The sequence below is a fragment of the Poeciliopsis prolifica genome, unplaced genomic scaffold, assembly GCF_027474105.1.
Source record: "Poeciliopsis prolifica strain line A6 unplaced genomic scaffold, Auburn_PproV2 SCAFFOLD014, whole genome shotgun sequence".
Lineage (NCBI taxonomy): Eukaryota > Metazoa > Chordata > Actinopteri > Cyprinodontiformes > Poeciliidae > Poeciliopsis > Poeciliopsis prolifica.
Window position 1 is genome coordinate 7,328,701 of NW_026562389.1, and position 25,438 is coordinate 7,354,138.

General features: G+C 36.6%; 2 protein-coding genes across 3 annotated transcripts; one reads left to right on the forward strand and one right to left on the reverse strand.

Annotated features, from left to right (window-relative positions):
* Positions 1-344: 344 nt before the first annotated feature.
* Positions 345-11,517, reverse strand: lrrc8ab (leucine rich repeat containing 8 VRAC subunit Ab). Of its 2 annotated transcripts, XM_055039109.1 has the most exons (4): positions 11,421-11,517; positions 10,381-10,579; positions 5,496-7,614; positions 345-4,180 (listed from the first exon to the last, which is right to left on the reverse strand). In XM_055039109.1, the coding sequence occupies exons 3-4, from the start codon at positions 7,605-7,607 to the stop codon at positions 3,905-3,907; spliced, it is 2,388 nt and encodes a 795-aa protein (XP_054895084.1). In that variant the 5' UTR covers positions 7,608-7,614; positions 10,381-10,579; positions 11,421-11,517; the 3' UTR covers positions 345-3,904. The 2 variants fall into 2 exon arrangements, with proteins under 2 accessions (XP_054895084.1, XP_054895085.1); XM_055039110.1 differs by lacking the exons at positions 10,381-10,579; positions 11,421-11,517 and adding an exon at positions 9,755-10,054.
* Positions 11,518-11,607: 90 nt separating this feature from the next.
* On the forward strand, positions 11,608-20,082 carry hscb (HscB mitochondrial iron-sulfur cluster cochaperone). The gene is made up of 6 exons (XM_055039116.1): positions 11,608-12,025; positions 12,136-12,232; positions 17,562-17,651; positions 17,803-17,947; positions 19,664-19,711; positions 19,853-20,082. Exons 1-6 carry the CDS (start codon positions 11,685-11,687, stop codon positions 19,945-19,947), a joined length of 816 nt encoding a protein of 271 aa, XP_054895091.1. The 5' UTR covers positions 11,608-11,684; the 3' UTR covers positions 19,948-20,082.
* The last annotated feature ends 5,356 nt before the right edge of the window (positions 20,083-25,438 follow it).

Here is a 25,438-nt window from a genome sequence, read left to right on the forward strand (position 1 = left end):
ATAAATGAAAATCCTGAGGAAGTTCTGGGGCAACTATGTGTAAATCCTGGGTTTTCACTTTCAGAAAGAAATTATTTATTTTTGTTTATTTAAATACATCTGGAAAATCTATAACGATGAAGAGCAATTTGTACCACAAACAAAAGATCAGACAATTTTTTTCAACCTAGTTTATTTTGTTGTACTGGGTGGTACACAAGAAAACAAGATGCAGGTTTAAGTAAGAGAGCAAAACACAATAGCATGAATAATAATAGTGCCGCAAAAAAAAAAAAAAAAAAAAAAAAAATCAGGATTTTTTTTTCCCTTTATGTTTTGGCAACAAAAAAGTGACTCAACAAAACTGAATGAGCACATTTTATTGGAAAAGAGAAACTGATGATTTTTGTACCCACGAAAAAAGAGAAAAAAATCTATCATGACCAACAGCATGAAGAAAGCCCTATAATTCAAACACACAGACTTGTCCTTTGTAATACAACACATCTAAAAAGTAGCTTTATTCATGTAGTTTACACATTATCAGTGGTAAAAATGTAGTTAATTATTAAGCCAAGGATTTTATTTTCTCAAAACATATAAAAAAAATAATAATGAAAACAGCACACAAAATGGTCCTATAAGTTTAGATCTTAACAAAAACCATGTGTATTACAAAAAACGAATAAAAAAAACAATAGGCAACCCATAAAAAAAGAAGAGTTCTAGCTGTATTCCTGAGAAACTATTTCAATATAACACCTGACATAATAGAAGAAAAGTTATAAAAGGTTTAAAAAAAGAGAACAAAAGAGACGAAAACAGTCTATACACGGATAACTATCCAAGCAGTCTATGGTAAATGTTTACTCACTACAACTTCATTTTTATTTTACAGTTGGTCAAAAATGTTGATTGTCTTAGTAAGAGGACTATGTCCAACAGGTAATGTAAGTATTAAAGGTACTGAATCTTAATTTACACACTTTGTTTTTATGGTATGCAATTACTCAAGAACAAGACAAACACAATACATCTCGTATATGTTAGTTTTGTGCCATTATTACATTTGCAAAACATTGTGGGAAAAGGTGCTAGAGTGCAAAAGCATTCTCCAGAAAAACATAATTTTAAATGACCTACTTCATCTACAATATTTTAAATCACTGTAGTAAAAAAAAACAAGTGCATCAAAAAGGATGCTGATGCCCCCAAACCTGTGAAACCCACATTTAGTTTAAAGGAAAGCAATATTGCACAATTTATTGTGACTACACAAGCTACTGAATTAGATGAACATGGCTTAAAATATGTTTCATACTTTTCAGCAGTTAAAATAGTGTAGACTGTTACTTGTCTGAGTGTTTTTTCACACTTTTATTCAGGGAAGAAAAACAGTCTTCCCTTACTGCATTACTTCATGAACACCAAATAACAAAGGTTTTTTTTGCTTGTTTTAATATTAGAAACCCTAGAAAAGTGACCTTTAAATATAAGATAAAACCCATTTTACTTAAATTTGAACACTTACAACAGTTGAGAAAAAAACAACTTTAAATTACAACATAATTGGGTATATAAACATGAGATCCATGTGACAAATAAAGTGAACAATAAATGAATTTTGCACATTTTAGTTCAACAAACTCAAGTTAGATTTCCAAACCTTTACTTGTTAGCTTATATAAAAATAAAGTTATGACCGGTATTGTAACAAAGCAAGAATGCAATATTAGCTGCAAAAGTAACTTCAAATGTAGAACGAGTAAAAACGACAAGAGTTACACAAAAGAGCAACACAAAGAGCAGGAGTATCCCCTTCTATAAGTGGTGGTGACTACAAATAAATATTTTCTATCTGTGTGAATTAGGACTGGGCCTGTGTGATGATATCAAGGTACAGAAAAGCTTCAAAGAGCCACTCGTTAATATAAAAGTGATTATAGTTTTTCTCCAACTGGATGACAGACTGCTCCTGAATTTTTTAATGCTTGCAGAAAAAAAAGACTGTTCCCAAATATTAATGGTCACAAAGACACAACAGTCAAGGTCAACATGTGGGGAGTAAAGAAGAGCCCCAATCACTCTTACTAAGGTAAGTCTTTCATGTAAACCTCAAAATGTCTGGAGAACAGTTTTGAATAAAAGCAATCATGCTGAGAAGTTTTTATTTAAAAGTTTGTATTAATACCATGATGATATTAACCCATAGCATTTTAGTTTTGATAATACCATAAATATGTCATAGTGGCATGCTGTAGACGCTTAAACACTACATAACACCAAACCACACAACAAAGACAAACCCTTACTGTTAAGACAGCTAATTCTACAATTTCTTTATTAATTTGAAGCCATATTTTTCTTTCTCCACTTTTACTAAATAAAATGTAATTTTTTGTTCAAATCTAATTGGCTTTAATTTCAAATCATGAAAATTTTGAAATTTAGAAATTAAACGGTGCCCTTCTTTGCATTTAAATGCTATTTAAATAGAAATTTTGTTACACACAACTAGTTTACAACATGTTTCACAAACAATGCAACTGGCAACAGGCCACAAAAATCTTGACCACTTAACCTGGGTTTTTATGTAAAGGATGTTTTTCACAAAAGTGACAATGTGCAAAGGTTCAAATATCATTATAGACTGCTAAAAAATATTTATCTTGCCAAAATGTTTTCTTGGCCCATTCTTGGATGTTAGCTTAATTGTTATTGGATTGAATTTATGCAGTTCTTTTCAAGTTATACCAATTACTCAAAGAGTTTGTGGTTAAGTGTGCTGCCCATGGGAACCCTTAAGTGGCAGATCCTGGAATCAAACCCACAACTTCCGGATTACAAGACATCTACTCTTCCTACTGGACACAAGTCACCCTGATTAAATGATCCAAGCCTCTTCTCTAAAATGTTATCAAGACCTACAGCAAGTAAGATACTAAATGTTCTCATTCTCTCCACTACATCCAACTTCAAAAGTGACAAATTTTTAAAAATTTTTGTTCAAAATCTACTTCCATTTGAATTTTCTTTTTAAGATACAAACAGAGGACACCAAACAGAATTTGATCCACTCCACCTATAAAAAACCCCCAACACACCCTGAGACTTAGTTGTACAAAACATTTCCTAATGATGGCTGTTTAAAGTAGCATTTTGTGGAAAGATTTATCCTTAAACTTGAGGATGAGAACACAAACAGCTTCAGTATGAGGTCAGAAATCCAAATTATGCTCAAACCTCAAACCAAGTCTGACCATGTACAGTAATTTCCCTAAAGACAACTTTATATTTCTGACTACAGCACTTTCAGTTACCTCTAATGTGTTTCAAGTCATATTTTCAAGACTTTACCAACCAAGCCAGCACAGGTATCTAAGAACCACAGCCCACAATGAAGAGCAGAAACACTATGATCCATGTTTTAGTTAGGTTAACATTAGTGTTGTACAAGAGATACGCTGCTACACCTTGTAGAAAAGTGTTTACTTTGTAAGGTTGGCAATTTAACTTTGGTTGTTCATATAAACCCCCAAGAGTAAACATAATATTTAAAAAAATATAAATAGGGACCTATTTTGGAATTCAGAGCAGTCCACATATGTTCAGTTGGCCAATAATTTTCTTTTACATTTTTTTTCCTCTAAACCATTAATACCACAAAATTATACTGTAAACAAAATATCGAGATCATAATGGAACTGGCCTCGGAAGTTTTACAAAAGAGAAATAAAAAACAAGCAGCAGATGCCAGAGTCAGCATTTGGTCTGCTAAACTGGCACTGGTTTAATACCTAACTTTACTGGCAGTACACTGAAGCGGGAGCACATCCTGTTTCTTTCTGCCTCAGGGACACCATGGGCTTCCACTCTGTATCCTGACCAAAGCGGACGGTATCGTTTGGTTTCCTCACAAACAAGTTCATGCTTGTTCTTTGTCAGCTTTCCACAACTGCTCCTTAGCCTCAGTGGGCAGCGTGTTGAAGAGGTCCTCTTCGACCACAAGACCGCTTCTCTTCAGCAGTCTGCACTCTCCCAGCTCCACAGGCAAACACTCCAGACGGTTTCCTCTGAGCTCCAGCTGAGTCAGTGCGGTCAGCTCTCCGAAGCGTGATGGAAGGGACTGGAGGCAGTTGTTCCCCAGGTTCAAGGTGCGAAGTTTTTTGCACTGGAACAGCTCATTTGGCAGTGTCTCGATCTTTATTTTACAGAGGGTGGAGAGTCGCATTGGGGCCAAAAAAAAAAAGAGCAGAAAATCATTAAATAAAGGCACTAAAGCTTAACATATGTAATAAACAATAATATAAAATGGTTCATCTTGTAAAAGTTTTACCATTCATTGAACATCTCCACATTCTGTCACATTTTAAAGATAAACCTCAATTAATTTTACTGGGATCTTATGTAACAGACAAAGAAAAAGCAGTGCACAGCTGGATAGACTGAAAAAAATGGGTTGGACTTTCTGGCAAGGTACTGACCTCGTTCAAGTTTTTCTTAAAAAACAAGTTATTATTTGTGTTACTACATAACTTTTCATCTGAGTTGTTAAAAGTCACATGCAGGCCCCCCAGGATCAATCTATTTAGGACCCCTCCAATTTAATATCTACACAATATTTTTTGCTCAAGATAAACAGATGATGCCCAGCTCTAAATCCCAATGTCACAGGGTGAATATAAACCCATTCAAGCATTCATTGAGTAGATGCAAAAAACAAATCAATGACTGGATGTAGTAAACATTCTTCAGCTGAATAAAAACAAAACTGAAGTAATTATTTTTGGACGAAAGGTGGAGTGATTAAGACTGACGGTTTCAATTATTAGAGCCAGAAACTACAGATCAGGCCCAAAATCAGGGTATAGTGATGGACTCAGATCCAAACCATTAGAGACACATAGAGATTTAGTTAGTCTTCTATCACCTGAAGAATATTTCCAGGATTAAAGATCTTTACTTACAAGAAATTGAAAAGCATATGTGTTAATGTTTAGTCACATCGATAATGGAAACAGTGTCTTCAGAGGTTTGCCTAAAATAGAAAATATCCCCTGTAGCTGACACATTAGGTTTTATTTTTGTTGGTTTATAAATCACTCAATGACTTACATCAAGCCTAAGGTCTTTTGGTTCAGGCCTACTTTTAGTTTTTAAGCTTCTTTAATTTGAAGAAAACTTTCATTAAACTGCAAAAATGCTGACTTCCTTTACATCAAGGCTAAAATCCCATTAGAGAAACTTGTAATAATTATTGACCGGGACATCATAAATTTTTGTCTGCATTTCAACATTTCATTACTTTCCTTTCTTAAAACTACTTCAGTATAATGTGTATTTTTCCCCACATAAAGCACTTTGAAATTCTTGCTGAAATGCGAAAAATAAACTTCCTGTGCCATTGCTTTGATAAAATCTCAAATCAAATAAAATATGTGGTCTTGTGACAAAATGAGACAAAATACATTCTTTAGCGAAGCTGTTGGAACAAAGAGTGAATTTCAACAACTTACCCGGTTGGCTGTCACTGCCATGTACTGTAGATTCTGAAGGTATCCTATATCTGTTGGAATGTACGTCAAGTTGTTGTGGCTCAAGTCTAAGACTCGTAGCTTCCGGCAATAAAACAGCTGGCTGGGAATCTTTTCAATCTTGTTTCTGTTCAGATGCAGCTTTTCCAGATTGGTCAGAGTGCCAATCTGAATGGGAATGTAGGCAATCTGGTTGTACCAGAGCTTTAAGCACACCAGCCGATGAAGATGCTGGAAGCTGATGATCTCCTCAATGGTCTTTAGGTTGTTGTCCTTCAGATCAATCTCCTGTAGGTTGTGCAAACTGAAGATGGAGTGGGGGATGCGCTCCAGGTCACAGCGAATGAGCTCCAGCTCGGTAAGGTTCACCATCTTCTTCAGGCTGTTCAGCACCATCAGTTTGGTGCCTTCATTGTTGATAGAGAGCTTCTGGAGGTGTAAACCCACGTCGGTCACAACTTGAGGTAGCTTGGTGAGGTTGCTCTTCAGGCGGAGAACTTTGAGCCTCTTGAGCTCGCGGAGCCCATCAATGACAATATAACGGTTATTCTCAGCACTCAGGTTCCCTGTGAGGTGAAGCTCACTGAGGTTCTTTAAACTGTAAATCCATAAAGGAATTTCTTTAATGTCGGTGAACTTGATGTGAAGAGACTTGAGGTTCTCTCGCAAAAAAGCCAAGGCAGGAGCTTCGATTTTGGCTGGAGTGTGATAGAGCCACATCTCTCTGAGGTTGATGAGCTGCGCAATGATCGGTGGGATGGTAACATCTGGGATAAGCTCCAGTTTGAGAACTTCCAACTCCATCAGATCAAACACTGTATCTGGAATGCCGCTCAGCATGAAAAGGTGTAACTCCAACTTCTCCTGAGAGTTCTTGGTTATCCTCTGCCTGAGCTTGTCAAGCGTCCACTCATTGTTCAGGTTGAGCTGTCTCAGCTTATTTTCACTGACTTCTGAGAGGAACACAGCAAAACGTTTGGAGTATAGAGGATCATACTGGTCTATCATGTGCAACATAAATGCAAAGTCATTCTTCACGTCGGGTATATCACTGTAACTGCTCTCTTCCCTGATAGATTCAAAGGAGTACTTCTTCAGAGAGCGCCGCAGCATCCAGCAGAGTGTGTACATGCAGATTAGTCCGTACACGACCACTAAGGAAATATAGAAACACGCCAAGATTTTAAAAAGTGTCGCCAGTGGATGAGCACAGTGGTACACTCTGTAACCAGTCAGGTTTTCTATATTCACAGAGCAGTCCACATTAAACTGAATGTCTTGAACATAATACCCCGTGTAGCAGATTATTAAAATGAACTTGATTACTTTGATGATAGTCTGACGGATGTATAATCTGTACACGATGTCTCCTTCTTCCACATGGATACGGAACTTCTTCACTTTTTCAAATAGGGCTTTTGCCTGTTCTCCTTCTTTCTTGTCCAAAACACCCGTTTCAGTTCTGTCAACGATGCCTTGCTCAAAACGCGTCTTTGTTTTCTGAATCATTGGAACACTTGCTTCAACATCCTCACTTATCACAGACTCCTTGTGGTCAAACGATCCATTCATCTTCATTGGTTTGGGATCACTTTCTTCGACCACCGTCTCCGACAGTGCCCTGGTTGTCCATGGAGAGTCAAAACATTTAAGCAAGATGGATACAAAGTGCTCCAGTTTGGAGCTAGTCCGAGGAAATTTGAACCAAAAGTTGCTACAGGCTAGAAAAATAAGAGTGTGGAGTAATACCAAGTAGGGGAAGTACTTGGCAAACCAGTGTAACTTATTTTCATAGCACACTGCATCAACGTAATTGTACTGATGGCGATCCAGATTGTACTGGATCCCTTTAGGCTCCAATAGGAAGGATGTGGACAGGGTGGAGCTGAAGTTCTTTTTACAGGTTTCATTGACGATCCATTTGCAGGGAAGGCAGATCATCTTGTCCTGGGTGATCTGAAGTGTGCCGCCAAACACCGAAATCATGAGCATAACAATGGAGATGTAGTCGGTGAACACATCCCACCATGGTTTTAGGATGCGGTATGCTGGCTGTGTGTCCACAAAGTACCGCAGCTCAGTGATGGGGATCATGGCTCATCTGTGAGAGTGAAAAAGAAAGAGTTAATATCACTGGTTTGCAGGAAACAATCCCCTTTTTTCAGTTCTGACAAAAACAACAAATAACGCTGGAAATTTAATACTTTAATAATCCTGCAAGACCCCAAAAATAGACTGGGAAGCTAAGGTTGGTTAATATTTTAAAAAGTAATATACATTGGTTTTATGAAAACTCCAGTGATAAAGTCACTCATGAACCATCGGTTAGAAAGTTGGTCATTGTTACTGATTTTGGAGATTCTGCACTAAATAAAAGGTACTTTCAAATAAATAAAACCATGAATTTTACAGGAGGCACACTTTCTTTTCACAACCACTCTACATAACCCACTTCCAGACACAACAAGTCTTGAAGGTTTATAAAATAATGGAACAAAGTATGAGGAAAAAAACAAACAAACAAACAAAAAAAGAGTATATTGTCGTATAATGTTTCAGTTTCAATCAGTGTTTCCATTAACTGACTGAGCTAGATTTTTATTGATTCAAGCACTAATTAATAAGATCCAATTTATCTAGCAACAAAGGGAAACAGAAGAACATCTAAATGTTACATCAAATGTCAAACCACTTGTTCATAAAATATAAATGTCAATTTGTTTTGAATACTAAAATTATTTATTAAAGATAATGACCTGTCTACATTAAGAAAAGCAATTGGAAGAAATTTCAGGCTCGGAGATTAGTGCTTTCAATATGAATTAAGGCTATGAAAACAGCCTGTGCCCGCTAGAGTTTCAGACCAGTGTGACTGGTCAGATTGTTATAACCAGTTATTAAAATAAAACAAAAATAAATGACAGTTATAATCAGCAAGAAAGTAAAAAAATAAAATAAAATTGGTCATATATTAGCATTATGCAAACAAGTTAGCATAATAACAGAATTTCAGTGAAGAAAACATACAGAAAAACGTATGCATTCAGAAATATTTTACAAAATAACTCAACTCAAGTTGCATGCTGCTCCTTTAATGTAAGAATTTAGCACTGATGTTGAACACATACTAAGCAGATCCATTACTCTGCTCATTATGGTAGTGAAACCGTTCTCTGATCATGATTATTCATCACATTTATCCACATGAAGCGGTTAGAGCCATCCTCCTATTTTGAGATATTGTTAAATCTCCACCTGTTGCAGTTTTTATTACACCTGAGTGGAAGCCTGTAACAGGGCTGCATAATAAGGAAAATTATACAGCTGGGATATTTGTTTTTTTTGTAAGATTACTGCACATTTCAACAATTGTAATCATCACTTTTTAAGATTTACATATGTGAGAAATCTTTTTCAATTTGTTTTCTAGAAATTGTCTAATCCCTCTACATTACTGATTTAAGTTTTATATAACATTCTACATTTAATTAAAAGAAAGTGTCATTTTTTTTCACTGAAGGGAAGATTTAAAAAGAATGTATCACGTGATATTTAGATTTTCCAGGCAAGTCAATTTTTGAAGACCAAAAAGCAAATGCATTTTTTTTACATCAAAAGATTAATGATTTTAAATAATTATGGCTTCCATATCAACCCTGTCCCTGCATCGTCCCAAAAAAAGGAAAAGAAATCCAGATTACTCTTTTTGTAGGTCAATAAAAAGACCTGTATGATTCTTTATCAAAATCACACAGATTAGAGAAACAATTTAGATTAATATGAAATAATTGCTTTGTATTTAAAGATTATTTCAATAGCAGCATCAGTTGTAATAACTAAATATTTTTCAAACCCTTCTCTTTGATATTTGTCATTTGTTGATTCTAACTTTTTCTGTAACCTTTAGCAATAGAGGCGCTGTTATTGGAGCTACGTTTCTGGATTACCCTAAAACAATATTTATTCTAAATTATGTTACTGACTGATCTGTCATTCATCTTACATAATTATGCAAACATTGCATCATAACTGATGCTGCACATATGAAACAAACCAGCCCCACCTAATAGAAAGGTTTTAATCCACTGCTAAGCAGGAATAAATCCTTGCTGCATGCAAATTTAATCCACACGATAAACGCAGTCGTTAAATATGCCCAACTCAAAACTAGCAAACTGCAGACAAGACATAGATGAAATATAAAAATGTCTTAGATGGAGAGGAAAAACAGAATTACTTACAAATCCAAACTGTAAAGCCCAACAAAGCCATTTATAAAGAAGAGTAGAACTCTTCGCAGCCACCGTGCTTTGTCTCTGCTGTGCATGAAAGCCTGATCTAGCCCTTCGGATCAACCTCTTGCGTCGTGTGACTGCACCACACCCAACATGCACGCCAAAGAAGGCCTTTTTGTAAAGAAGACATTCCGTTTTGGCGTGTTTAACCCAAACAACGTGAGCGCCAGAGGAGCCACCTCGCTCCTCTCCTCTCTATTCTTAGCCATTTCCGTTAATAATACCCAGAGTATTGTCTGTGGGGGCCTTGAGAAGCACCTCCCTCGACCTTCAGGAGAAGATCCTGTTTACCTTACGGATGCTTCTGTCTCCATCCACTGTCTCTCCGGAATACTCAGTCATCACCCCTTGAACTCCCACCTCCCCCAAAACACACGCACACACACACACGCACACACACACACACACATAAAAAACAAGAACAGGGGCAGGCATTCATCACTGCTTGTACTTTGTCAGGAAACTGTAAAGTCGAGGATCCGAGACGCCTAGTGTGATCTTTTGCCAGAAAAGCAAGTACACTCTGGCTTGCTATTTTAAAAGTTCCTCACTACTGAGGAACTTTTACTCACCTAACAGCATCTCAGATGCAGCAACTTGGATCAGTGAATAGATTAAGCAGCACAAGATGATAAAACACTGGCCAGTTTGGAGGTGTTATCTGAGCTCCAGCCCCTGATGATGTCCCGGGTGGAGCAGCCACTCTCTCAGTAGCCAACAGTCTTCATGGGCCACCTCCTTTTTCATCGCCATGCCAGTTCAACAGGAGATCTGAACAGAAGACATTTAGGGAATGAAAATGTGGTTCCTGCTATTTTCTGGTTTATGTGAGCATGGTAAGGTTCAACAGACCTGATAAAGAAATGTATTCCAAGCATATATGATGCTTTGAAGAGAGCAACAATACAGATTCTTATTTTGAAGTTATGAGCCAAGGCTTTTTTTTTAAAAAAATCAGACATAAGTTGTTTTTCATCCGAGGAATCTCTGGGAAAGACTCTTGTATAGATTGTAGTTTCAGTGTAATTAGGATATATACTGAAAAATGCACTTAATTCCTCATTAATGTTGATCAGCTCAACTCTTGTGCTAAATTTGTAGTTTTCTTGTTCAATGCACTCCAAAACCGTCCTGCAAAAAATAATTACGAAGCTGTGGTGGCATTTTCAAGATTTACTTCATATTGAAACGAGATATTCCACTTTTAACGTACAAAATAACACAGCTAACGAGACGGTAAAACAAATGACTTTTACTTTTCGTCAAAGTAGTTGATGCAGTCATTTACAGAAAGTTTGAGGCAGGTGACTTTTCTTTCGGAATTATTCGATGAAATTATGCGACGCTAAAATCTCACCGGTATCTGATGAAGAAAAAAAAAACACCTGACCAGCAAGGGATTTACTTTTAGCAAAGATCAAAGAAAACAAAACTGCATATTTGCAATTTAAATACATCAGCAAGCAAAGCTATCCCAGCCACTAGCTCATTAGCTACATGCTAGCAGCTCCCTGTTTCTGCAATCAGAAGTTGGCATTCTGATCATCGGTTTGGCTCATAGGAAAGGTAGACTTTTCATCCTAAAATGAAGCTTTTGCAATTTGTAACTTACTTCTAATGGCGATCCACATTCGAACCGAACGTTAAATTTTAATACTATTTATTGCTGACTAAATATGCGCCTGCTTGTTAGCCATCGTCCAAGGCATCTTGGCAACTTTCGTGACTGAAGCGAGCGGTGGCGCTGTGGTGCGCAACGGATTTCGAAGAAGAAACTGTCTTCTTCTGCTTTTCGCTGACAGAGAGCTATTTGTTTTGGTCCAGAGGTTTTTTTTTTTTTTATTACTCTTTGGTTGACATCATAGCAACTAATAGGATGTTTCACACTAACTGTCTGCTGCGGGTCTCGCCTTCGCTCCGGGCGGCACGCTGCCTGATGCCGAACCGACACGCTGCTCCTAAAACTGTTACATGTTCACATCGCTGCATGTCAACATTCCACAGAAAGGACGCTGGACACGGGGATGCGAACTTTGGAGGACCAGGTTACCGCACCAATAAGGTCTTTTCGTCGAGGAGTTATTCCACAAACGAAGCTAAACTTAACTGCTGGAACTGTAAACAACTTCTTGACAGAACTCCTTCTTTCTTTTGCGACTCATGCAAAGCAATCCAACCCCCCGAGGAAGGGGCGTCCTACTTCAAGATCCTGGACTGGTTAGTGTAACACATAGAAAGATGCATCTTTCTATTTTTCCTACTTGATTGATCTATATCAGTTTGTAAGCAAAACATTTGAGTTTCACCAGGTGCTTCCTTGTTTGCAGTGACTACACATTCACACTGGACACGCATAAGCTCCAGAAAAGATACTTGCAGCTTCAGCGGACTCTTCATCCAGACAACTTCAGCCAGAAATCTGTGGTAGGCAGATGATCTTGTAAGGTGCAGGGAGATCAGCTGAGTCGGAGAGGCTTTCCTGTGTGAGTCACGCTGTGGCTCAGGAAAGCTCAGTACAACAGTGTTACTTGTTTTGTTTTCCTGTTGCCCAGTTTAATATAAATTTATTTAGGTAGTAATTTTTTTATAGCAAAAAAAAAAAATTCAAAATATAAATGTTTACATGTTTTAATAAATAGAACGAGAAACAAATATGTTTTATAAGATCAATGTGCCAAAATCAGTCACTTCATAATATCCTAAAATCATAAAGTATTGTTTGATTATTTGTTTTGTCATTATTTTTTATATTTCTTGTTCTACAGTCTATCATAAAACAATTAAATCTTTTGCTATGACCTAATTAAATAAACCCAGTGTGGGAGGAGATTACCACTTAAATGGAGAGCGAAGCTTTTTTCGGCAGAGGAAGGTTAGAGATGACCTCTCAAGAACAATCCAATTTTATGACATCATTGGCAATGTTAAGTTAGACTAATAACATGCAAAACACTGGGAAACAGATATACAATCTAGAATTTAACATATATAATGATTCAGAATAAAAAATGGTGTGGCACTTGCATAAATGATGCCATTGGTGAGCCTCGACTTCGGCAACTGAATCATTTATTTACTTTCAGAAATAGATTGACTTTTTCAACATTGTGTTGTTTTTTTAGTGGATAATTCAGTCCTGTTTAAAATCCATAAAAAGTCCATAAAATCTGGTTTTCATGCTTGGGTTAATTGGCCCCAAGGACAAACAAGAGAAAAAACATTGAATATTTATTTTAGTATTTTCAGAAAAAACAAAATGAAGGTTACAGTTGTCTTAAATATGTTTTTTTTAATAATCGCTCTCCAATATTGATTCCACATTAGGATCTGAAAATCAAAGTAATCTATGTTTTGTGCTGGAGATTATCAAATTGAATGCATCCATACATGGTGTATGATTGCTTGCCTTTGCAAGCAAGCATACATGGGAGTAGTGATGAGGACAAACAATTTCACACTCATTCACATCTAAGAACACACTCAAAGCAGAAAGACCCCAGGTCAGGATTCAAACGACCTTCAAAAGACCTTCTTGCTGCAAGGCAAAAGTTCTACCATCATTTTGCAGGCTACAAAAAATCTATCCAGATTTCTTAAAAGCAGTGGAAAATCCCTTTAACTTAATGACAAACTGGAATCCATGACTTTGGTGTATATTCTTACAGTTCCTATACTTTGAGAGAGAGGCTCAAAGATAACATATATTCCTAGTAATATGCAAGGCAGGATTATAAAACTAAATAGAATAAATAAACAAATAGTTACACGATTATCTAATATCTATCTAAATAGTTTACCTAAAAAGACAGTGTTTCCAGTAATAAGTTCAAAAATAAACTATGTGGAGAATGGTCCTTGGCTTCAGAAGTAAAACAACAAAAACAGAAGAAAAATGGTCTCTACAACTTTTTTTTTCATCCCATTGTACTTTGATTTCATTGCTTGTTTTACTAGTCCTGTTAGAGTAGATTTGTGGTTATAGCCGATTCACTTGAATAATTTAAAGGGCAAAATATTGGCTCACATTATTCAAAAGAGCTGTTAAAGCTGGAAGGGCTGCTTGGTCAAGTGAGAAAGAGACTTAGTAGGCAAAAAAAAAAAAAATATTTTAGAACTAGAACATATGAACAGCTTAAAAGACTTCTAAGAAAAGAGCTCTGTCTTCTGAGACGGCTTTAACTTTAAGTGGGCATCATTTGAAAGGGGCACGATTTGAAGATGTTCTATTGCAGAGAATTGCCAAAAAAAGAACACAGCAGATAAATTGCCAAAATAATTTCCACAACTCTCAATTTGAACACAGAAATTGAAAATATACAAAGGCTGGCAAAAATATGTACGCCTCTTCAATCTTTTTATATTTGGTCATGTTACAGCTATTTCAGTTCAGCTTATGTATCCAGCACCAATTCACATCGCAAGGCACTTCATCAAAATAACCTATCAATTTATATACAGGAATACACAATTTCTGTATATATCATTCATATGAATTCAAAGTCAATTAGATTTTAGTTATTAAAGGTCAGTTTATTACAAATTAGTAGAACATGTTTTCTCTCTCCTGCTCCTGATAAGCGTAGTGACAGTGGACAGCAATCCCTCTTGCAGAACATTTCTTATAGGCTGTAAGAGTGTATGTTCACTTTCCAGCAGGCAACAAGCAGCCACACATAGAGTGCAATTCCTTTGATTATAGCATATGTATGTGTTAGAATGGTGCAGCCCAAGTCCACACTTAAATCCAACTGAGAATGTGTTGTTAGGTTTGCAGATTCCTGTTTATTGATGGTTTGTCTATCTGTCCAGTCTGATTGAACTCTGGCTGCTTTGCAAATAAGAGTGAGAATAAAAATCATTGCTGGTTGAGGAAAGCTGATACCTACAAAACAACTTGCATTTTAATCGCAGCAATACTTCATTCTACAGGTTATTGACTCAGGTGGACAGAATAAAAACACACACTGCCATATTCTTATTTTTATTTCTAAAAAAAAAAAAAAGCTGAATTTTCCTTTTAGTTAACTCTTATGCAGTGCTTTGTGTTGGTCAATAGTATTAAGTCTAAATAAAATCCAATGAAGTTTGTGGTTGTAACATGACAAAATGTGGAATAAATAAAGGTTCTGACTAATTTTGCAGGACTTTGTTTTGCCAATCTGTTAAGACTTAATGTTTTCTATAAAATGGCATAATTATAAACCTTTATATAACACGTAGAAGCAATAACAAGCCATTTTTTATTTCCATAAGACTGAGAAAGAATTTAAAGAACAAATTATAAAGAAAGACTCAAAAATATGCTTAAAGTCATCACCCAAGTTATCTCATAGGGTAAGCATTTTCAGATCTATTAATTAATTTTTCTTTACAAAAATGCATATTTTAGCATTGTTCATATTTTACAGAAAATGTCCTATTTAGATTTAATTAAGCTTTGTGCTGCCAAATAGGAGCTCTGATGAAACTGGAATGGGATTATTTGGATTTAATAGTCTTTAATTACTATTTGATCTTTGTTTGAGGATTGTATGCAATTATTCACAGCCAACATCAAAGACGTGAGGATACTTTGTTACTTAGAAGCAGGATAATACAAAATAATGGTATCTTGTATTAAGTTTAATAAAAAAATAGAAATTTAGCTAATTATGAAGTTCAGTTTCCAAAATGTTAATAGACTCTTTCTCCTGTTATCGCCCATTGTCAGAGCATCCAGCGCAACTGTTGTCAGGTCGCGGGGATAACAGGTTCAGGAAAGAAACGCAGACACCCTTTTCCCTGGCAACACTCTCCTTCTCCACATTTGGATCTCAAGCTGTTCCCAGACCAGAAGGGGTATACAGTCGAGGTCTCGGCTGCCCCCAGGGTCTCCTCCTAGTGAGACGTGGCCAGAAAACCTCCAACAAGAGCAGCTCAGGAGGCATCCCAATCAGATGCCTCCACCACCTTCACTGTCTCCTTTCAATGCAGAGGCACACCACCTGTACACTATGTTCAAGCACATACTAATTCTCCCAGCTGTTATTATAGACTTATAACAGATAGAAGATATATACCCCTTTATTTGTTGACCCATTTGTGGCCTCTAAAAAATACCTCCGCAATAAGACTATTGATTGTTTTGCTAGAATGAACACAGATCTATCTGTGTTTATTTCTTACTTAACCTTCTTTTGCCAGAGTAAGGAGAAAAAATCAACATCTTAGTTTTTCATCTGCCATTTGGTGTTGTTATACAGAGTCTTTACAAGCCAACATGCTATGGTTGGACAAACAATGAGAAAATATGATTAAATGCAATCAACAATTGTCACTGTTGATTTACATGCTGATTATTTTCCTTATTAGTCATTATGCTGTTTTCCTGCTGAGGAGGGCTGCTACTTAAATGGAGTGTTTTGTCACATGTAGAGGATGAGATTGGCTAGATCTTCCTGGCCTTGAACACTTGTTGGCAGCCGCTATGTGTAAAAGGATTCAAATAAACGGAACATTTTGCTGAAGCATCATCTTGAAAAATTCAACCAATCCCACATTTAGAAATAAATGATGCTACAGTTCTAGGCACATCTAGCAACTGTTCTAAAATAAATGTGACTGAATTATGCTTTAGGTTTTGTTCTAGTTCATAAAGTGCTGCTGTAGTTATCCATGACTCTTCGTCAGTTATGGATAACTAAATCCAGATTTAATTATTGCCCTACTATCACATACAGTTTCACCTGTCATTTCCAGAAAGTTTTATGTTTTTCTTGTGAATACTTTCCCACAATTCTTTGGGATCATGAAGATTCTGGGTAGTGTAAAATGGCCTTTTGTGTTCTGGGTTTCCACTGTGGATTTCCTATATAGATGTGATTTTTGCCCAGTCTCATTCATGTTTTAGAATAATGAATATTGACAATAGCTTTTTCTACAAAGTGGTTCTTTTTGGGACATTTTCACATTATCTAGAGTTTTCTTGGAATATCCATATGAAAAAGTATGCAGATGTTTTTAAAAAGCAATCCAAGTCCAAGGATAGAGAGGAGATTATCTTTCTTTTGGTAAAGACAACCGGATGCTTTTATATTCTCACATGAAATTAAACTAGGAAACAGCAGAATGCGTGGCGACATATCAAAGATATAAAACCCAGCTTGTCCAATATTATCTTTACTCTATTTTATTTACCACCCCCTCTTATCATTTTTTAATAACTAGGCATATTCTTGCTTCAGGGGTCTTAAACCTATACACAAAGAAGCTCATTACTTTTACAAGGTTACAAGGCAGCCGCCTACTCCATTGGTTATGACTACTGGAAAAGATTCACACTACAAGCCTATGGGCTAGAGCGTGAGACTATTGATTTTCACTAGAGCTGACAGACTCGATAGCTGCAAAATGTATCTACTATGCATTTCCTACATATTTTTCTCCCCATCACATATCAACAGACCTCATGTCAAACTCACACTTGCACCCATTGTAGAGCCCCAAACCATGAGACTACAAAAGACGCTGTGTGTCATGCATCTAATTGTTAGTATCTCCAAGGATTTGGTGTTTGGCAGTGGTGTAGATCACACAATGTGGTAAAGTAGCTCTTATTTTGTTCTGTTCTGTCAAAGTTTAATGTTTTTCACTCTGCACTGAGATTGTTGGTTATTTCAGATAAAAGGCATGATTACTGTTATTCGATGTAGATATTTTTAATGACTAAATATAAATTATGTTTCTTAATTGAACTGAATGGAATATTTTGCAGAAAGAACAGGAGTATTCAGAAAGCCAGTCTGCCCTCGTGAACAAAGCATACAGGACTTTGCTGAAGCCATTGAGTCGTGGTCTTTATATGGTGAGTGTAAATCTCTTCCTCATCTTCCAATAAGTAGTTAATTTTATGAACGTATGCTCTTATCGCCTCACTGTTTGTTTATTACAACTTTACAACTAAACATTTATTTAGAAGAGCAGTGAGTTTGAAGGACTTCCTTTGTGTGTTGTAGCTGGAGCTTGAGGGCATGCATCTGAAGGAGGGTACTGACTCTGTAGCTGAGTCACACTTCCTAATGGAGTTGATGGAGATCAATGAAGCCCTGGAGGAAGCCCAGACTCCAGAAGAAGTCAATAAGATCGGCCAAGACACAAAAGGTAGAGTTTCACAATCCTAAGTTCAACTGATTGTCATAAAGTTGCAAGAAGGAACACATGATTAAGAGGAAAAGTGTAACCTACTAATATCCCTCAGATATGAAATGATTTAAAATTTTCCTGATATTGTGTTGCTAATAATGTTAGCAAATCACAAAACATATGAAATAAAAAGGATGCTGGATCTAAATGTCTCTTTCACAGTGTAGTAGGTAGTTTTGAGGACTAAGGTTTTAATTTTACGAACACTTTTCCTCCGGAAAATTGTAAAGCACTTTTTAGTAACATCAAGACCGGTGTACAGCAGGGGTATCCAACTCCAGTCCTCAAAGCCTCGTCATGTCCCACCAGTTTTAAATGTGGCCCTGCTCCACCTGAAGTAATTCAAAGGACTCCTCAGCATGTCACCAACTTCTGCAGGAGCCTGATAATGAACCAGCATTTGATTCAGGTGTGTTGAACCATAGGATGGTGTCAAACATGAAACATGCTGTCCTATGAAGATTGGCTTTGGATGGCACTAGTTTATAATCCCATATAGTTTGGAAAAGTCTGAAATATAATTCAAGTATTTCTCAAGGATGACTAAGCATGACAGAAAATTAAAGTAGGTAGTTGGATTTCCAGACTTTCTTCCATCTATCTAGTGGTGATTACAGGTGGATTTTATAGAAATATCCTGATAAATCCATGATTAAATTTGGGATATTTTTATACTTTATAAACGGTAAAGAAATATGGAGAACTTTGGAAATTTGGGTGTTGAGAAGAACGTAGGAATCCTAAATGTAACAATGTCCTTCGCAAATAAGAAACCATGTGGTGACCTACTCTCTGTTATTGTCATTCCATCACTCAGTTATGTCTCCTGTTGGATCGACACGCGGGTGTCAAACATTTCACTGATGAAACCTCGGGCCAAGCTTCAACATTATTGTGCTATTTTCATTTCTAACCTTTTCTGATTTGTGCTCTGATGGTTCTTCAATTTTGTGTTAAGTATCACTCTTCAGCCCCAATGAGAGCTTTTCCAAATATAGTCTCTTCTGGCTTCAACAGCATCAAGGTGGTGATTGCCAAATAAGGAAAATAAAACTTCCAAAAAGCAGCCCACATACCAGTTGGTGATACCTCACTGTGCTACATCCTGGCCCTACTTATAGTCTGAATAACATGCAATGATATCATCTAAAACTAATCTATAGATTTGAGTTTATTATAGAAGTAACATGTCAACCAATAAAAATTACACAATAAAATCAAATGTTTTGGCAGCCCTAACTGAAAAGTTCTGCATTGTTTAATCTGTTTATCATTATTTTGACACTTTTGTTATTATTAAAAATAATTTTATTACAGGATATCTTAGCCATGATTGCACCAGCTGGCTTAAGTTGTGCCAGTTTGACAGACAGGAAACATTCATGTGTTAGAATGACTTCATCAAAATCTAGTCTATTCTTTCTAAGAAGATTTACTTCTGCAGTTTTAATTCGATATACTTAACAATTTGCTCCACCGTTGAGTTTTACACTGCATATTTTAAACTGTTAACAAGGCGCATGTCTTTGATTCTTACAATTATGGCTTGTTACTTCAGATAAAGCAGGGAGGCTTGTGTGCTGTTGGGTGTGTAGGAATAAAAAGCAACAGACTGAAAATGCCTCATCTTATTAGCACATGCAGAATTGGAACTTGTCTTCTTCTCCCCTGCAGGAAAACTCGCAGACTTGACGGAGCTGATAGATGCTGCCCTTCATGAAGGTATTATGATCAGATCTTCCCATGAAAACATGACGTATTCCTCGCACTTGAATATTTTGTTTGCGTTTTGATCTTTGATCTCGTCTTTGTTACAGAGTGAGCGTTTGATTGAGCTTTCTGATTTTTTTTTTTTTTTAACAGGGAAGCTTGACACAGCCAAAGAACTGCTCACCCAGATGAAATACTATGCAAACATAGAAGAACAGGTCAAGGCAAAACTTTCAGATTTTATGTAATGTTTTTCCTCTTTTTGTTGTTTAATAATCTTGTTTAAAGCTTTGTTTTAAATTGCATAAAATATTGCATATTATTGTCATTATATTGTTTTATGTTTCCAGTGGTAGAATAAAAGTGGATTGCATTCAGCCTAATTATTGAGTATTTAATCCTAAACTAGTCATTTTAGGTTAAAAACAGTATAATCCACGACTCTAATTACATGCATACATTATCTCCCTGGATTGTTGCTAATTTCACAAACCTAATCATATCCTCTTCTTCCTAATGTGTCATCAAATGAGACAGAGATCTATAATTGGCACTGATTTAAATGCTGCTCTGTGTTTATATGATTATCCTGCCTATCAGTTCAGCGTTTCATCATGTGGAACACACACAGATGCAGATGCTGGGCTCTTGCTTAGTTTTTCAGGTTACCTTTAGGGGGAGACATAGCACCTTGACAACCATCCTGCAGGAGAGCATCAGACTTTGCACTAACAGAATATGAGACCTGACTAGAGGGAGGTCCTTAATTGAGGTAGACAAGGTCTTGAATTATTAATGGTGGCTTCATATGTAGCATTAATGCTATGATAATCAGGAGAACCTCACTGAATGAAGATAACTCAATGAGCCCAAACATCTGTGATCCTTGCAATTTAAAACTCATAAACTGAAGTGGATTTATACCGTGCATTAATGCTCGCAGCACATTGATAGATGCATCAAAACAGAAATCCATCTATCCTCTCATTTAATTTTCTTCTTATGTTTTTCAATACCAGTGATGAAAAAAACCCATAAAACCCAATTACCTACAAATAGAAGCTCAAATCATATCAGGGCCTTTGATCTGAGGAACTCTCCTGAAATATGAGAAGTCTTACATATTCTGACAGCTTGAAGTTAACCTTTAGATTACATATCAAGTATTATTCTGTGGCTAAAGGTTTCACACTGGCATGTTAAACATTGTTTTCGTCTTGCTGGAAACTCAGCCTGACTGCCTGTTTATTATGCCTGGAACAACAATGTCATATGTTTGACTCTGGTGTTGCTTTTTTTAATTACGGAGAAGCGGTAACCTTAATATACTTGGATAGACAGTGAATTAAACGGGAGCCTCTCCCACCACAAGGAGACTAAAAGACCTATTCATTATTCATGTCGTTATCGGAAGGCATCTTCGGTGGCTTTAAATTAATGAGAAAATGTGATTGGACAACACTGAGGCCACTGCTGTCTCCCACAACTCTTTGAAATTGAGTTTGAAAGAGACGAAATGGGGGAAAAACTCACTACAGCTGAGCTGTGAAATTGACTTGGATGGGAAATCTTGGCAATTGAACTCAGTACATGGGACCACCTCGCAGCTTCTGGAATGACTTAGGTCAACATCAGGCAGACTAAACAAATTACATCTGCTGCTGTAGAATTTGAAGTCACGGTTGACGAGGTTGTTTCACCTGTTTCACACAGGTAATCAGGACGCCAACTTTTACAACTTTTTGGTCATTACAAGTGATTTAATCATTCAGAAAAGTAATAGAACGAACATATGATAGTGAGTTGTTTAGCCCACTGATAAAGATTTTTAAAAGCCCTGTAAGTATTATTGATACATCTAAACAAAAGAAATAACTTGAAAAGGTTAGAGTTACTATTTTTTTCCTTGCAATAAAAATTATCTGATTTATTCCTGAAAATTAACTCTAACTTAAGTGTCAGCTTTTTAGAAAGAATATTAATATGGAGCTTAAAAAGAGATTGACATTAAGTAAAATGCAAAAAGAATGATTTTATAGATTCAGATTGATGGGAACACAGCTGGTCTTTTAGTTTTTACTCAACATGTCCTTTGTTTTCTCAGCAACTGAAATAAATCAGACTGAATAAGCAAACTGAAAATGCTGGAAGACATGAACAGTTTTTTTCACAGCAGTATATCATCAGCATAGAGCTTTACTCAAACAGTTTTAGTACTTTGACCAACCTTTTCTATAAAGGTTATTAAACAGTGGGTTCTTAGACTGACACATGTGGAGTGCCTTTGACAAACATTAGTCTGATGAAAGACCATTGCAGAGCACAATCTGATTAGAACCTAAAATTTTGTTTGAAAACCAGTCAACAGTTTAGTCTGACAAGGTGATATCCAAAAGTCTATAACATAAAACAATGTGATTGACCAACTAAACAAAAAGGCCGTCCAACCTAATGAGTGATCACCACAGATAAATCACTTAATTAAACATCCATAACCCATAAAATTATGAGAATGGTTGGGTTCTGTTAAACCAATGAAGGCTTTTCTATAGATTATCAAGGGATCCAAATAAATTTTAAGGACCATTTATTCCCTAATAAAATGTATACCATATAAACAGCCATTTTTTTTAAGTTGACATTATTAATGTTTTGTTTGAATAAAGACAAATTTTTAATAATTTCTTAACTGTAATTGGAACCTCAACAATAATAGGACTGCAAACCTCAGATTTTTAGCTTGGATTGGCTTCATTTCTCTCTCTGAAGTCAGTGTCATGTAAGTGTTGTTTTTTCACATGACAAACTTTAAGTGAGGGTACATCATCCTAAAATCATTGAGCAGAGGGCTCCATCTAGGAGTGGGTAAAAAATGTATACACATAGCTAATCATGGATAAAACTATGAATATTCTGGAAGGATTTGATTACTGAAATAAATTAATTTTCGAGTCGCGTTCTAATTTACTGAGATGCCTCTTGATCACCTTGATTTCATTCACTCCTTTTTGTTTTTTATTGGTGACACATAGGGTGAATGAAATAAACCAGCAATGGTATTAAAAAAAAAGGCTGTGTTTAATGCATTGAATTGATACAAGGTTCAATATTTCTCCAGGGTTTATAAGGGAATAATCATGATAAAGGTTCAAACTTTCACCTTAGTTCTTACTTGTTGTTATTAGAACATTCCCTCATTGCTTAATGATCAAGGCATCCTCACTGTCTATTCGGTTGGGTTCAGGTGTACAAAGTTAAACTGCCTCACAAAGCTCAATATAACCAGAAAAATAAGCCTTATTAGCACTGTAGTCTGAGCCTCTTTGCTCACGTTAGCAGTACAGCCTTCATCGTTGCCCGGGGCAGGACCTGCTCCCGTGGTAACTCACCAGGCTGGTCTGACAGACAGATGTAAATTGAACAGGACTTCTTTATACGCTACAGCTGCTGGAGAAAAATTGTGCCGCTTGCCAGGGCTCCGAAGTTCACACATTACGATGCTTCACTTTACAAGGCATCGTTAGGATGTGCACAATTCAGAAGGCTTTTAAATTAAATTTTTTATAAAGGATCAAAATATATACTATAGCACAAATTGCATTCTTTTGTTTTATCTGAGACTGACAGTTCCATAAAAACAAAAGCACAAAAGCTATTAGGAAACAAGCAGTACAAAGGAGCTGCTATTATTACAGTTACCAACTCCTGAACAAAACAGTATCTACTGCTTTCCTGATGAAAATGAAGCGTAGCAAATTATGCTCAAATGCAACTAGAGCTTCCAGAAGATGGAATAAACAGCGTCCCCCTTTGGGAGAAATAACCATAGGAGATAAGAGAAGCTAATAAGGGCAAAGCTGCGTCATCACAAAAGTGTTTCCCCGTCGCTGCAGCCTGAAGACAGGAGCTGCAGCATCTAACTTAGAAAGCTGCAGCAGTGTCACTCCAGAAAGGATTTAACGCCATCCATGTAAGAAGCAAAAGCGAAGCATTCAAAATCTAGATTTAATTTGTTGTTTTAGATTCAATACACTTTACATGTCAGTTCATAGTGAGATTCTAGATTTTAATTTTGTAAAAGACATAACGTGAGACTGCTGTTCCCTGTAGATCTACATTAAGATTTCCATTGTAACCAGCATTCTTCCTGCAGAATTACATTGTATCGTTTAGTTGTTTTTCTGATTTACTGTTTCCCACCAGTGTATGAAGAAGATCAACACAGTGGGACAGAAATCTAACCACCAACCAGAACATTAATGTAAATGCAAATGCATTTTATTCATCTGCCAACACAGTTTTCTCCAGCTATGAAATGCAGGCATGGCTTTGGGATTATCACCAGAAACAATGTCAGCTCAAAAAATAGTGCTGTAGTTGTTTTTATTTCAGAAAAAATTTAGCAATTCTTTATTCAATAAAGAACATTGGTCGTATTGATAAATATTCAAATTTTTCTCGCTGATCTAGATTGTAATGCATCTTTAAATGGAAAGATTATTAAGCTTTTATCAACAATCTGCAGCCCCGGTAAGCCCAGGCTAAAATCCAGGCTTGATTAGCAGCACAAGCCAACAACTTATTTCTATCCATAAACTACTGCAGAGATGCAGTATTCTTAGATGCATTCCCACTTCTGCACACCTGAATCAAATGAATAGCCTCTGCTGAGCTAAAATATGCTGATGAGCCTTTAAATTCAGGTGCGTTGGACAAGGGAGGCATCTTAAAGTTGCAGGATAGCAGATCTAGAGAGATAGACTTGGGTGCTGCTGCTCTACTCATGCAATTTTGAACGCATGCCCGCTCCAACACACTTGAGTCCAATGAATGGGTAATGACCGGGTCTTTGCAAAACTTGCTGACATCCCAAGGTGGTAATTCACCATTTTGATTCAGCTGTGAAGGAGAAGAAATGCTTTCAAAAGTTGTAGGACAGTGGAGCTCAAGGACTGGAGTTGTAGACCCCTGGCTTATACTGTTCGTTCACTTCTTACTGTAGGCCTGAATACTTGGCCATTTGAAGCACATTTGTAGAGCAAGTGTCTTTTAGCTTTTTTTTTTTAATAGAATATACTGCAAATCCTTATAGTGGGTTTCAAATTGAAACTCAGTATTATCAAATAATCTCAATCTAGATTGGTTTCAGTGAGAAAAAAAGGTCTTGAGTACACATGAAAATTAAAACAGGCAAAATGGGACCCGCAACACGTGTTATCATGGATGCTCCCCTCTGGGCAGTTGACCCCCCTCCTTTTCTTAATGACCAGAGCCTGAGTAACCCATCAATTACTCCAGACATATCTTGTAACTGGGTGAGAAATATAACCTGCTCTTGAGGCTAGAGTCTGCACCAACGTGACCGATAGTGGGTGTAGAAGCCTCAGCATTATCCATCTCCAAATGACCTTAATATTTCAAGAATAATGTGTTCTCTTATCCCTGTTGTCTTAATGTAATAATTTCTCATAATAATATAAAGGCTGTGGTATTGTTGGGACACTCGTATAATTGCCGAGCAGGAACCTGATGAGGAAAAAATCCCAAACCCATAGATCCTTTGACATGTAACGAGGTTGTAAAACCACTCTGGATTCAAAATGATCTTTTAGCCATGGCTACCAGCAGGTGCCAGATAATGATCTGATCAACAAAGGTTAAAACCTGTCAGAGGATGCCTCGGAGTAAGATTCTATTCTCCTCAGAGCTAAGAAACAGTCTTACGATCCTCGCCCCTCT